The sequence below is a fragment of the Stegodyphus dumicola genome, chromosome 6 (assembly GCF_044657685.1).
Source record: "Stegodyphus dumicola isolate Sdum_Otavi_A_Nest chromosome 6, ASM4465768v1".
Taxonomy (NCBI): Eukaryota; Metazoa; Arthropoda; class Arachnida; order Araneae; family Eresidae; genus Stegodyphus; species Stegodyphus dumicola.
Window position 1 is genome coordinate 103,705,768 of NC_140773.1, and position 16,131 is coordinate 103,721,898.

The 16,131-nt window shown below is 32.6% G+C and overlaps 1 protein-coding gene across 2 annotated transcripts in view; it reads left to right on the forward strand.

The window, feature by feature from the left end:
* The first annotated feature begins 461 nt into the window (after window positions 1-461).
* The window catches only part of Vamp7 (Vesicle-associated membrane protein 7), a 35,110-nt gene continuing 19,440 nt past the window's right edge, over window positions 462-16,131 (forward strand). The window contains exons 1-3 of one of the 2 annotated variants that reach the window (XM_085818759.1): window positions 462-605; window positions 1,269-1,418; window positions 11,692-11,749. In XM_085818759.1, coding sequence (XP_085674885.1) covers window positions 1,273-1,418; window positions 11,692-11,749 — 204 coding nt within the window. In that variant the 5' untranslated portion in view covers window positions 462-605; window positions 1,269-1,272. Of the gene's footprint in view, window positions 789-1,268; window positions 1,419-11,691; window positions 11,750-16,131 lie in introns of both variants that reach the window. The other variant, XM_085818758.1, reaches the window with a different exon arrangement.

A 16,131-nucleotide genomic window follows, 5' to 3' on the forward strand; every position in this document is an offset into this window, starting at 1 on the left:
GCTTTTCCCCATATATTTTCCTTTTCTCCCTAGCTCCAATTCCTCACATGACATTTACTTTCGCTGGCATAATGAAATGTCGCCCATACCCTTATAGAGGAGCCAACCTGCGCAACTAAGGCTGTTCTCCGAAGAATATCCATTATTCTAATCTTTCTTACTATTGTCAAACTACAAAAACAAAACTCCATCTAAAATAAAAAGAAAACAACGGCTGTTGAATATCGTTAACAAAATATAAATCATGAAGTTCACAATACCCTTTCCTAGAAAAAACGTTTTAAAGGGAGTGATTTGAAAAAAAAAAAAAATCGAACCACTGGAACCTTTATAAAAAAAGAAAGATATTGTCATAAAGGGAGAACGAAAAACAAATTTTATTTTACTGCAAATTATTCGTTATCAACTTTATTAACTTAAGTCAGTTACGTAGTTCGGGACACTATGAAATTTTCTTAAATACAAAATTATTTATAGAATAATTTTTAGATATAAAAACCTAGCAGAAAGCTGGAAAATCTAAAAGAATAAAATAGTTATGAAATTTGGCATCAATTAAGATATGACGCAACTGATAAAGGAGTAGCTTATGACTCGAGTTAAGGGTATGAAACTTGAATTTTAGTTCAGAAGTAAAAGAAGCTTTGTACCACATTGTCGAGTGATTTGTAGATTGTAAAACGGTTTTGCGATGCATTCCTATACTTTGATGCGATTTTGATTTCGCTTTTGCTACGGCAGGTTCTCTTCCTTTGAGGTTAATTTAATTTAGTATTCAATTTTGTTAGGTAAGTAGAAATGTTGTATAAAAGGCATAATGGGGATATTTCGTTATTTCTGAAGTTATATTTCGTGGAAATTAAATAAGGTGTGAAATGTAATATGAACTGTTGTGTTAACAAGGTTTCAAAATGATCTTCAAATTTTGTTCAAGCTATAGTTATGTAAAAGTTGATTTGTTACGAGCAGTGTGCGCGTAGAAAACATTTAAATTTCTAGTTATATGTACGTTCTAGATGCATAGTTTAACTAAAATGTACTTTACCATAAAACATGCATGTTGTTCTGTAAGCATAATTTAATTATTGCCAACCAACTACGATTCCCACTTGTAATTGTACACATTTCTGGGTACATTAGCTTTTCTTTTGCTTAGGGTATATATTTAAACATTAATTTTAAGTATCTTTTATAGCTTCAGAATTTGTGCAGCGAGTTTTAGTAATGCATATGAAACGTACTGATATTTGCCTGCATGTGTATTTCAGGAAAATGCCTATATTATATGCTGTGGTGGCTCATGGAAGTTCTGTACTGGCTAAGTATGCAAGGTGTGCCGGAAATTTTTCAGAAGTTACCGAGCAGATAATAGCTAAAATATCTCCAGAACAGCCAAAGCTTACATATTCTCATGGAAGGTAAACTGATTTTTAAAAAAAGGAAATGTTGAAAAAAATTTATTAACGTGTAGTAAATATGCAGTGGAAAATATTTTTCCTTTTAATTAAATATTTCTTGTAATGATTTCAGTAATATGGAGTTTTGAAAACTATACTAAACAAAAATAATGAATTATTTTTGTTTAATATAGTGTAAGTGGGGAAAACTGCTGTTTTCAGGTACCTGAAATCTGGGCTTGGTTTAATCCTAGTAATCCTAGTATCCGGTGCACACGGGATTTGGCTACTTTTGGCGACTATATGATGAGCAGTAAAAACGGGACATATACTATTAGTAAACGGGTCATTCAAAGAATATATATAGTTATACATAGTATATACTATATATATAGTGATAGTAAATAGTGTATAGTATATACATAGACATTCTTTGGGTCATATTTGGTGTTGGCGATAATTTTCAAAATCGTGCCAAACACTGCACCGTATACTAGGATTTTACCCTGGGCTGTTGTGTCAAGCAATTTAATTGCTTTTGTAATTGGTAAAAATGTACCAACTTTAATACTTAATCTTTTATTTTATCTTCTATTCAGTATATTAAGTCAATTTTTATTGAAAATTCATATAAAAATAATCCAAGAAAATATCAAGTTTTCCTGGCTATTTTAAGAATTTGTGGAATAAGTCTGTTATTTTTTATTTGTATGTGAATGAGGGCTCATTCATACAAGATGGCTTATACCTTTTTCAATTTTACATACTTCTCATTGGCAATTTGCTAATTAAGAATTACACAAATATTCAGAGTCAAATACGTAATCACAGCACAGCTTTGTCTGTGCCAGCAAAGCTGTGATCGTGGAGGGTATATAAGTGCATGAGGGGTTTTGTCAATTTATGCGCTTGTACTTCTTCATGACTTTTACAGTGTTTCAGTAAATTTTATAAGGTATCGGGGAATGAATAGCCCCAAACTTATAGATGACGGAAAATTATTGGTAGATTGGAGGCAGGCCAATCGCGGCACGGGTGGCTACAGAGCTTAGTGTAACACCCATTGTTATCTGCAATATGTGGAAATTTCAGGACACTGGATCCATTTGAGAAGACTTGATGATGTTGACCAAGATCTACAACGACAAATGAGGATTGTTATTTGGCACTTTCAGCGTAGCAACACAGAACAGCTACACCTGTCACAGCTCTCGTATGGGATGTATACTGCCACTGGAACCCAAATTTCATGATCTACAGCTGCCTAAAGGCTTCATGAGAAAGGGCTGTATGCCAAAAGACCTGCTGTTTGTCTCCTGTTTACTGCAACACACCAGAGAGCACATTGTGCTGACAACATGTATCTTGGATCAATTAAGCACCATACTTTTTACAGATAAGTTGAGATACAACCTGGATATCTATTCTCTGGAAACATGTTCCTGGAAAGAGCATGGAACATGGTACCATCCTTCCCTCTTTAGGAAAAAGTATATTTATGATAGTGAAGGTGTAATTGTTTGAGCAGGCATCACATGGGATTGCTGCACACCTCTGCTGTGTTTGACAAAGTCTCCCTGACTGCTATGAGGTTGAGATAGATCATAGAGCCCTATGGTTGACATTTTGGGGGTGCAATTGGTCCTGGGTTCCTGGTTGACAGTTTCTTGGAATAAGAGGTCATTTGCTGCATGGATTGGCAAGCCAGATCTCCTAAACTTGACTCTATAGAGCATATCTTGAGTTGTTCTTGGGAGGGCAATTTCATCTCCCCATCCCCTTCCAAGAACCATCCCAGAATTGGAAACTGCCTTGTTGCAGGAATAGGTTGACTGCCCCTGTGGCTTCTCAACTGTCTCTGTAGTGTCTCTCATATGTGATTTGTCTAGTTGTTATAGGGGACCATACCCCGACATTACTCATTTTCAGTTCAATATCACCATGTGTATTCTGCATATCATGGTACTAGAGTTTTACTGATAACCATGCATATATGAAATGTTTTTTAAATGGTACTTCTGTTATAAATATATATCATACTACATTTTATTAAAATTTGCCCATTAATTTTTTCAGAAATTCGACAATGTGCAAATTCCCTTAATTTTGCACATAAGTATTTAATATATAAACTAATTACAATACAAAGTCTTTAATTCGGACTTGTCGGGACTTCGGCGATTCTGGATTAGGGGTTTTTCCAGATTATAGATCATCAATTTAAATCTGTAAGATGGCATGCAGAAATTATAAAATTAAAAATATGAAACCATAATTTATGAAATAAAGAGCAATTATGGGTTGATCTTTCGATTATGGTAACTTGGCGATTTTTTGGTGAAAATTTAGCAATCAACTCTGCTAAAGCAACCCTCTATTTTTTTTTTTTCGCCACCATTTTGTCTTCACGAAGTAAAGACATGTTTCTTTTCTTTTTATTTACTCAACACTTTTTCCAACAATCTACTAGCTGAATTACACTTATGCTAGAAATTTTATGTAACAAAACTGGTTAATCATGACAAATATTAACTGCAAAATTGGGAAAAAGTGCACAATTGCAAACTCCTTGCACGTTTTTCAGAATAGCACATACACATAAACCATTTACACGTTGACTTATTTTTACTTAAAAAAACATCCCAGAATTGCACAAAAATGGCATTGCACACACTCTTAACTTTACCCATCTACACTGCTATTTTCTCATAAATTACAAAAATTTGCACGAAAATGCAGGAAAATTTTGTGAATCTTTAAACTCGGTAAAAAGCACATATATGAAATTACCTGATCGCGAAAAAGTATATACCCTTTCCAAGGATGAACATTTCCACATATAAAATAAATAAAATATCCAAAAACTTTTACCTCTAAATTATCTATTATATTATAAACGTCACCAATGAATTTATACCGCAAACGTTAAAAATATAGTTACAAATACTTAGTGTCAAATATTTAAATTATTTCCATACACGTTTACTTCAACTGAAACGTATACCAAATTGCTACAAACATAAAATTCACAAAATAACTATCATTTAATTAAAATATAACTAAACCATGTACACGTTCACTTATTTTTACTTAAAAAAAAAAATCCCAGAATTGCACAAAAATGGCATTACGCACACTCTTCACTATATCCATGTACACTGCTTTTTTGTCATAAATTAGAAAAATTTCACGAAAATGCATGAAAATTTTGTAAATCTTTAAATCCAGTAAAAAGAACATATATGAAATTACCTGATTGCGAAAAAGTATATACCCTTTCCAAGGATGAACATTTCCACGTATAAAATAAATAAAATATCCAAAAACTTTTATCTCTAAATTATCTACTATATTATAAATGTCACCAATGAATTTATACCGCAAACATTAAAAATGGTTACAAATACTTAGTGTCAAATATTTAAATTATTTCCATGCACGTTTACTTCAACTGAAACGTATACCAAATTGCTACAAACATAAAATTCACAAAATAACTATCATTTAATTAAAATATAACTAAACCATGTACATGTCGACTTATTTTTACTTAAAAAAAAATCCCAGAATTGCACAAAAATGGCATTGCGCACACTCTTCACTATATCCATGTACATTGCTTTTTTCTCGTAAATTAGAAAAATTTCACAAAAATGCATGAAAATACTCAACGTATACCACTCAAACGTATTCCAAAATACTACAAACATATAACTCACAAAATCACAATCATTAAATTAAAATATAATTAAATTAAAAAACACTACTTAAAGTATAAATAAGCACATACATTAATAAAAATTAGATTACAATCCTAATTACTTTAAACTAAATCATTGCTAATAACAATTTTCCAATAATACCATATTAATTTATTTACTCCTTACATTTAGAACAATGCATAAAAATAATATCCTCAAATGATTAAAAATACTAACTTACTTAATCTTCTTCAGAATCTTCATTACGTGGCATGCACACTTCCCTACAGAAAGAGTTCCAATCGGCTGCAGTACTACTGCTAATTTCTAAATCCGAAATCCAGTAGTCAACTGGCAGTCTATTCACCCAGTAATAAGAAATTAATAAAATTTCACCCATACTCAAACTACTTTCAGCAAACCACGTACCCTTCCTTACACTCCGTTTCACAAAACGTCCATTTTCACCAGATTTCTTGCACCGCCATTCAAACTTATCTATAATATCCTTCCTTTCACACAATCTCATTTAATTTCCACATTTTGGACATTCATGCTTATCCGCAATAAAACCTACACTCGTATACCATTCAATCAATTCTTTTGAATTATCAGATAAATGCATTAAAAATTTAGAATTCACTTTAAATAGTGCCATGCAATCCGAAAATTAATCAATACTATTTCACACAACACACAATGAAGCTTAATACAAAATAATATAATACTACAGATATTTTTCCAAATTTACCCCCTTTTCCGATTAAAGAACTGTAATTCGTCCATTCATGCCACATGACATATCTCATGATCTCTCATTTCCCTCGCACAAAATAATGCGTAATCGGAACTGAATACTTCTCACATTATTACCAAAGTCCTAGGTAGTAACCTTTATCGCCTGCAAAATGTCGCCAAACTACCTGTTATCATAATTCCAAAGATCAGCCCAATTATGATCTAAAGGGTATCAAAATTAAAAAAAAAAAAAAAAAAAAAAAAAGCTTAATATTTGTTTACTTTATTAAATATTTCTTTCAATGTAAGTTGTTTAAGTTGCTTCGTTTTATGTGCTAATACAGTCAAAAGTCGATAATCGGGACTCGTCGCGATTCCGGATTATCGATTTTTCCAGATTATAGATCATCAGTTTAGATCTGGTAGAATGGCATGCAGAAATTACAAAATTAAAAATATGAAACCGTAATTTATGAAATAAAGAACAATTACGATCTAAAGGGTATCAAAATTTACAAAAAGAAAAAGCTTAATATTTATTTGTTTACTTTATTAAACATTTCTTTCAATGTAAGTTGTTTAAGTTGCTTCGTTTCATGTAATAATACTTTCTCTTTAATTCTATTAAACAGACGTAATTTCTTGTTTAGTTACAAAGTTCTGCTGTTCAAGTCCTATAATTGCTGTGTCAAGAATACCGACTAATTTGTCAATTGAAATGTTTTCGTTTTCAATAACCTCTCTGTCACTTTCTTCACTATCCGAAGCGAATTATAATGACGAGGAACTTGATTTAAATCATATCAAAGACAGAGTACATCGAGATGAAATACTACATTTAGTAAGGAATTATAAGCCAAATAAAATAAAAACATCTGCCCTGAAGATAAGGGTAGTGCTGACAGATCAACTTCCAATTCATTGCTCGCCGCCGCATTTCTCCCCCCCCTGCCACAGAGCAGCGCGAAATTGATAAACAGATTTCTGATTTCAAAACATACTTTCACTTTGTAGATCCTTTACATATTAGTAAATATATATCGGAAATTCTATTTGACATAATCGAAAGTTCAAGCTTACTTTTATAAAATTGCTCTAACAGTCTGCAAAAAATAATAAGCCAGATCCAATTCGAAGATTAAGGAACAACGCAATCTGCAACATTAACTGAATTAGATAATTTTAGCTTAGCTTATACCGTCCGTTATACATTAAACGCGCATGCGTAAACGTATTATGCGCTTGCACACACGCATATTCGCAGCCGTAAAGGTCTTACGTGCACGTGTAAACGCCTATGCGCATGCGTCAATCGGACGCATGCGCAGAAAGTTTGTAGCTTTGAGGTGCGGATTATGGGTGTCCGAATTAACGGTTTTTGATTGTACTTTCTCTTTAATTCTATAAACAGACATAATTTCTTGTTCAGTTACAAAGTTCTGTTCAAGTCCTCTAATTGCTGTGCTGAGAATACCGACTAACTTGTCAATCGAAATTTTTTCGTTTCACTAACCTCTGTCACTTTCTTCATGCCTTTATCCATTTTTTGCAGCAATTCCACTTTGTTTTTGATGAACATCGAAACATGCCTTCGCTTTGTAGATCCTTTGGCAGCTACAGAATCGGAAACTCTTTTTGATATAACGAAAAGTTCAAGCTTACTTTTTATAAAATTGCTCTAACAGTCTGCAAAAAATAATAAGCCAGAAACAACTCAATTTGCAAGATTAACTGAAATAGATAATTAGATAATTCTAGCCTAGCTTATACCTTCCATTATGCATTAAACGCGTATGTGTAAAAATATAAAATAACATGCATATTAATATGCATAAACGCTGCACATGCGCAGAAAGTTTGTAGTTTTGAGGTTCGGATTATAGATCATTCCGTATTATGGACGTCCGGATTAAAGACTTTGTACTGTATTGTATTTAATACAATAATAAAAACATCATGCATAAACATGCAGAAAAATTATAAAACATAACGTGAAATGTTATTTATTTAATACAATTTTGGTAGCAGTTAATTAAAAAATACATAAACATATTAGAAAATTCGGTACTTTCCCGTTTCACCAGCGCAAATCTCGCCAAGGAGACTGTTGATGACAACATACAGTATACACATAAAAAATGTTGACAAATTTTAGTTCTAAGAATTTTTTATTTTGAAGGCATAAACATTTTAATATGGTTTAAATTTTGTAAAAAGCCAATAAATTTGTAAAAAGACATTAAGAATTTACTATGCTATCATGGTTCAACCTCCTGATTCGCCGGTTCGTATCAAGTGATCTCATCTCACGTAAACTACGCTACAAAAATATAATTCTCTCAGTAATGATCTACACTAATTTCAAGTTAAATCTTAATTAAGAATATAAGTTTAAATGCGAGAATTATTTCAATTCGTACGAATAGCTTACTCAGAAATTATGTAAAACTGCAGTGCTTTACTTCGCTAGTGCATTCTCATTAGAATTGATGAAATTAACCTTATGATTTTGCCTTTTCTTTATTTTTGCCTTCGGCTGAGCGATGTGATTGCATTCTAATTGACTTAATTACTGTGAATTGTCTTAGAGCATAAAATTTAATTATCTTTGTAAATATTCTATGTAATTGTATGCCAGTATTGGAAGAAACAATCAATCTGGTAAGAAATGGCTGCAACCTGTTTTGAAAATGAGGTGTAAAAGGTTACCAGCGAAGATATTCCGTATGGCATCAGTTGTACTATTATTGGCGACTTTATCCTTTTCGCTGGCAAAACGGAAAAGTACCAAAAATTCATTTTTTACAAACTTTCTGTTGGCCACAGTTCATCAGTTGCAACTAATAATGCCTCAAACATCAACTATAGCTTCTTTTTCTTTTGACAGAAGATTGAAAGTAGTAAGCATAGTGAGTATCTTTACTATGAAAAACCTCTATATTGACACTGCTGTTACGAAAAACCAGTTAGATTGTTAACCATTTGTTTTTCATATATGTGCAGATTGATAACTATTTGTTCCTATTTGTTTTTTGACAATGCAGAAACTCGCCAGATTTGCTTTCTCATGAAGTCTCTTGCAGAAGACAAGTAAAACACTTTTCTTTTACTTCAAGTTTCATTGCTAATAAAATTGGCAATGTATGTAATTTCATGCGCATCATATGGCATGACATTAAAATTATGTTAGAGTTCAGAGTTTCCGTCTGTTATATTTAATTAATCACATTGACCAGATTTCATTGGTAATTATTTACCAATGTTTTATATATATATGTGTGTGTATACAAATAGTTACATATATATGTAACCATTATGTATTATTTATCACATTCACCAAAAGAGGTGGTTATTGCTAACTGTAAAATGATTTTTTGCTTTAACCATAGCATATTCATTAGCAATATATGTGAATTTTATGAGGGATTAAGAAATCTCAGGTGTTATAAATTAAACTTAAAATTTTGTTTGACCTCTTCCTTGCTATTTTATTGGTATTTAAAGTTGTATCATTTCCAGTATGATAGTAATAAATGAAAAATAATTGTTCTTATGACAAAATGTTTTGGTTGTTCTTTCTGCAAGAAAACTAGGAAGGAGGTGATTTTATTTATTAGATATCTGTTTATTTTGTGTACTTGTAATCAGTGGCAAATGCATGATATAAGGGGTTTGTAAAAGAAGTATCGGGAGAAGTTTCGGAAAAGTAGATTTATTTAAGATATTGCTATAATACCTCAGAAGTCTTCAAAGTATATCCCTTGAGCATAGACACACTTTTGCCAGCAGCTTTTCCATGACTCGAAGGCTCTCTGATATGTGGATTCCGGAACATCCATAAGGGCACGTATGCAAGCTTCTTTAACAGCACTTATTGTTCCATGGTGGTGTCCTTTAAGGAAGGATTTCACTTTTTTGGGATTAGGAAAGTCTGCTGGTGCCAAGTCAGGACTATAAGGGATTGTGTAATCGTTGCAATGCCGTTTATCATCAGCCATCAGGTTGTCTGTGACTTTAGAACAGGTCTGGCTGGGTGCGTTGTTGTGATGTAATTTTCAATTCCCGGTTATGACTTGCCTCACTAAGTTGACCCTTCTCTTCAGTTTTCTTAGTACTTCTTGGTAAAAATCACTATTCACTGTATGCCTGTCAGGTATGAATTTGTAGTGCTAAGAAAATGATTAACATGCCTTTCACTCAGGATTAGCTCATTCGAGCCTTTTTTGGACATTGTGATGCTGGAGTGTGCCATTCAAAACTTTGTTGCTTTGTTTCTGGATCGTACTCAAATAACCAAGTTTTGTCTTCCCTGATAACATTGTCCAAAAACCCAGGATCTTCTTCATCATGTAACAGAAGGTCTTCGCAAGCAGACGCTCCCCTCTGCTTTCGGTCATCCGTTGACCTTTGGGATGATTCGAGTGCAGATCTTTTGCATTGTCAAATTTTCAGTGATAATGCTATGCACTGTCATCTTATTAATGCCAGTTTCATCTGTGTCCATGTGTACACTTAATCAACAGTCTGAATTCATCACTTCATGCACATGTTGCACATTATGGTGTCAAAGAGTGTCCAGCTGGGGTGTCCTCCACACTCTCTCGGCCATTTGTAAGAACTCGTGTCAGTTAGGAACTGTGTATTCTGACATGCTTTCATCTTTGAACAGTAGGCAAATCAAGACCAACATCTCCATACCTGATTTCCTCAGTCCAACACAAAATTTGATGGCGTAGTGTTATTTAGTCGTTTGCTGCATTTTGTGCTTGCACCAAGTCGCTCAACAGCAGGTATCTTCTAAAACCACGATCTACCCTGAATGAATGCTCATAGCTGCCCGATGTGTCTTGTAGGTCACATCGTTCACCACCGAGCATGCATGGTACGAGCGTGCTTCGACTTACCGTGACGTTAGAAAAAAAAATATTTCCTGATACTTTTTTTACAAACCTTGTTTATGTAATATAAATTCTTTGAATCATTGTTAGGAGCTATGGTGGCATATACAGTACAAAGTTTGTAATCCGGAACGATCTATAATCCGGACCTCAAAGCCATAAACTTTACGCATGCATGTAAAGAATGCACATACATTGCACGCGTTGAAAGAAATGTTTAGTGAAGTAAACAAATATTAAGCTTTTTTTTTTTTTTGTAAAATTTGATACCCTTTAGATCATAATTGCTTTTTATTTCATAAATTACGGTTTCATATTTTTAATAGTATAATTTCTGCATGCCATCTTACTAGATTTAAATTGATGATCTATAATCTGGAAAAACCTCTAATTGGAAATTGCCGAAGTCCCGACGAGTCCGGATTACAGACTTTCATACTGTATTTATGTTTGATGCACAAATTAGAAATACTTAAAAAAGGTATCTCGTATTTCCTCAAAATTTTTATTTTGTTTTAATAGGCATGGATTTTAATATTTTACGGACAGAAGTTTCACACTAAGGAAAAAAATATTACTGAAGGGAAATATGGAGAAACCTGTTTTACAGAACTTTGTAATTAAATGCATATTTTATTTTTTATTACTTATAATTCAACTGAATAATTCATTTGTTATTTGAAAACGTTTACACTGATAATCTAGAGCTTTTAAAATTTTTAATTCAAACTTCAAATAATTAAAGCAGTCACTGTATTTTTCAAGAATATTACTCCTTGGTTAACCAGAATCGGCTACAGTGAATTTTGATGAAATTGGCGAATTTGTAATTTTTAAGAGGGTAAATAATATTTAATGATGTAGGAATTGTTGGCATTTCTGTATATATTTGTTTACATATATATCAAGAAAATATTTTTTGTATCCTGATTTTTTTTTTCCTTTTCTCATTTTCAGCTATTTGTTTCACTATATATATGAAGATGAAATTGTATACCTGTGTATAACTGATGATGTAAGTCACTCTTTGATTTATTTACTTTTAACTTTTAATTCAATGTTTTCTAACTCGGAAAAATTCCCATGAAGTCTGTCATGAATGAAGTTTTATATATATTATATAAAACAGAGAGGGGCATCATAGAAAAACTTTAAGTGTTCTTACCATTACTGCAGGAATAACCCCGAGTAATAAAATTTAACCTTTTTTCCCCATTATATCTACTTAGAGAGACTTTTTAAGTATCGAATTATATGTTTTTTACATTGCTTTCAAATCCAGGTATTGAATTATTTGATTACTCTTGAATAACTGAGTTTCCATTTTTTAAAATAATAATGTTGTTATGTTTGATAAACTACCACAGTTAGTAATACTAAAAATTAATTTGTAGTCTTTTTTTAATATTTTTTCTGATGCATAATTTTTTAGAATTTCATTATTTTCAAATTATATTATTGTCTATTAATGATATCAGGGTATATGGGATGAAAGTTTAGTCTCCGTAACTGCAACCAAAATTTTTTCAGGAATAAAAACCAAGGCATTCATATAGAAGTATGTTGTAGTTAGAAATATTATTTTTCAGAAAGTCTGTCAATTAATAATAAAACAGGGATCAAAGAGTTCTTAAAAGTGTAAGTTTCTCGAAAATGATTCTCAGTTCTTAAGTCCTTAATTTTGGTCAAAATTTGCAAATGAATCTTAAAGCATTAAGCACCATTTGTATCCTAATGTGGCGATGGTTTAATGCCACAATATTCCATGTCAGAAGGATCATTAAAATTATATTTGTGATATAATGAGTGCACATTGCAGCAAACATGGGTACTGCTTGCAAATGTTAAAATACAAATATTCAGCCACAGTAATACAATATTATATATTAGTGTAACAGGCTACTTATTTTAATTTGAATACTTTGACATGCATTCAGATTTAGCTGCAAGTATTCTGAATGAAGCGACTTCTAAGCCCCTTTTTGCAGGATGAATTCTTTAGTACTGTATTGTCAAGTATGATGATTTATCAACATTTTAGTGATTTTAAGATCGGTTATGATAAGTGTTTTTTCCGATGAAATTCTTTCAGAATATTCATATTTGTTAGCCATTTTTGTAAAATTAATCCAACACTTTTTGCATTTTTTTAATCCTGATTTCAATTCTTACAAAAAAGGCCAGAAATTGACAAAATAAAAAATATATTAATTGTATTAACACAGAATAGACATTTGTTGTATTGAGTTTTATATATTGTTTGGAGAGATTTCGAAAAACAGTGAAGGCTTTGTTTCAAAGCATCAACACTGCTTAGAGTTCTTTGTATGACAGGCAGGGTGACTGTGGTTAAGACTGCTGGCCATTTGATGACAGTTTGATAAGATTTTCAAATAGATTTGCTACTTTTTTCTCATGGACAAAAGGACTTTGTTAATGAAGATTTTGAAACCTGATAATTTTAAAGATTTGATGTATACATCTGAATATATATTAGTGTATTTTCTTGCATGTTTTCCCCCCTCCAAACTTTTCAGCTCTGAGTTCTCAAAATTAAAAAAAATATCCATGTCATTTTTTCCTTCCTTTGTGCTGAATAGAGTAAGCTTCCATAAATTTTAAAATGGATTCATTCTCATAGTGATCATTTTTGTCTTATTAACAAAGACAAACCCTCACAAAATACCTGTGAAGTTATGCCGGATGTTTCCCTTTTTAGAGTTTTCTAATTTTATGCCATCCTAATATGAGAACGAACCCATTGCTGTGAAGCAAAGATGAACTGACATTCATGCTACGATTTCAGAGTCACTTTCACGCTTCTGTAATTAGTTATGAATGATCTAAGGAAAGGAGAACAATTAAAGAACAGGCGAGTTTCAAGTTACAGGAAAGTAAAAATGAAAATATCATATTAGATATTCTAATGTTAATATTACTGTATATTTTTAATGGAATGTAGATTTCTTTTAAAGAAATAATATTGTAATAGTTACCTTTAGTGTATCCATGACTGCTTTTCATTTGTTATGCTCTTATGATAACCATGGCCTTCAGAAACTAGTCACATAATTTTCCCCTCGCAATTTTCAGACAATAAAATTAGTAAGAAAAGGAAGAAAATATGGTACATAATTTCATTCCTTTTCCTTCTGAATTATTTTCTGCGTTGAAATTATTAAAAAAAAAAAATTATATTAACTTCTTTATTTAAATACATGCAGTGTTGTAGAACGAAAATTTTTTAAACTAAATCTGAAAATTCAGAGATAAAGCATTATTGAAGAAGAACTTGACTATATAAACTAAAAGAAAATTCTTCAAAGGGATGTTGTTAAAAATTTTAATGAATTAGCAGATTCTTTAGCAAGGGATATACGGATTAGTATAAACTTTGATTTATATATTAAAGCAGGTGAACTTAGAATCTACACTTCAGATGTATTCTAGATTTTTTTTTAACAATTCAATGGCATCTTTTAAAGAATTTAATAGATGTATTTCCAGTTTCGGTAAGCCAAGATTGCTGCACATTCGTAAATTTACTTTGGGTTTCATATCCCATCAAAAGGACCAGCTGCAGGAGTATTTCAGAGGTTCTCATCTGTGTAAAGTAAATACACTCCTGCTAACAAAATAAGTAAAATAGGCAAAATACGGAATAAAATAAAAACTATTTAATGGATATGTGTGAAATTGATCCAAGAGGTTGGTGGGATCATTTGTACTAGAGGATCATTTGCACTAGACCACATAGCAAACAGTAAAACTAAGACTGTAGCTGTAACAAACAGTAAGCTGTATACAAAAAATACATGTATACAGTACTGTAACGGTAAACAGTAAGTACAGTGTAGCTGTAAACAGTAAGTTGTATACAAAAAAATACATGTATAGTTACCATTAAGTCATGATAAACCAAATGGGAAGTTGTTAAAAAAAGGAAATGACTACAAATTATGTGTCATATTGTTACAAACATCTGTAGACTATGATTTTAATAGTGCTTTTGTTTAAACGAATATATAAAAAAAAAAAAAAGAAAAAAGAAAATTTTTTAGGAATGACTAAGTAAATTTTCTTTAAAATGTGTGTAACTGTTATGTATGTTTCAAGAAATTATATTCATAATTTAATGGTTACTGCTTAAAAACTTATTCTCAAACTTGTTTTAGATTAAATATTAGATTGTGTTTAATACTAATGCATCCTACATACAGATGGAGGACAAAATAATGGAAAATCTTTATTAATAGGGAGATGGACCACCCTCTGACTGAAGTTCAGATTGAATGTGATGTGGGATAGATGCACAAAGGTCATGGACAATAATTAAAGGGATATTAAGCCATTCATCCTGCAGAGCGGTCTCTAATTCCGAAAGTTCGGATGGAGCTGGAAATCGGGAACGAAGTTAGGACTCCAAATATGCCCATAAATGTTCAATAATATTCAAGTCCAGAGACCGAGGGAGCCAAGCGAGATGTTCAATTGCATCGTCATGCTCTTCGAACCATTCTTAAATACACCTAGAAGTGTGGATAGGGGCATTCTCTCGAAAAAACGGTCGCTCCCCAGGGAATACAGTCTGGACAAAAGGATGGACATGATCCCCTAGAATGCTTAGATAGTGATTGGATGGCATCCTCCCATGCAGAATAATAAGTGGTCCAAGACCACGCCAAGATATCGCACCCCATAATGGCGCCACCCCGTGCTTCACAGTTGGCAAAAGACAGTCAGGATGAAACACTTCTTTGGGCGTTATCCAGACATAAACGCATCTGGTCGTTTGAAATAGGGTGAATGACGATTCATCTGACCATATTACCTGTTGCCTCTGCTGTGGGGACCAACTTTTGTGATCTCTGCACCATTGGCATCGCTTGAAAGCATTAGTTGCTGTCACCAAGGGTTTACATTAGTTGCTGTCACCAAGGGTACCACTCAGCCATAAATGTTCTCAGCATGAAGTTCTGTTTTGACAGTTTTTGTTGGAACGAGGTCCTGGAGATGACTGTTCATTTTGGATGTTATCTCGGATAGTGATTGCTTGTGCTTTTGGGCTACTATTCGCTTCAAGTCCCGTCTATCCCTATCAGCCAGCTTTGACTTTCGGCCACTGTTGTGCTTTGAAGACGTCGTCTTACCCTCTTTTATGTACGCTGTCATAACGGCTGATACCCTACTCCTTGCACATCCCACAAGGTTTGCTGTTTCCTTAACCAATGCTCCTCTTGAACAGGTTCCAACTATCATTCCTCTTTGGAACTGACAGGTCTGACATTTCAACTTGTCACAGACAGTTCTATCAAAGCATGCAATGCAGGTGACTGCTGTTGAGAGACTGATACCTTCCTCTTCATGCTCACTAGGTGGCAGATTTCTGTTGCAGGT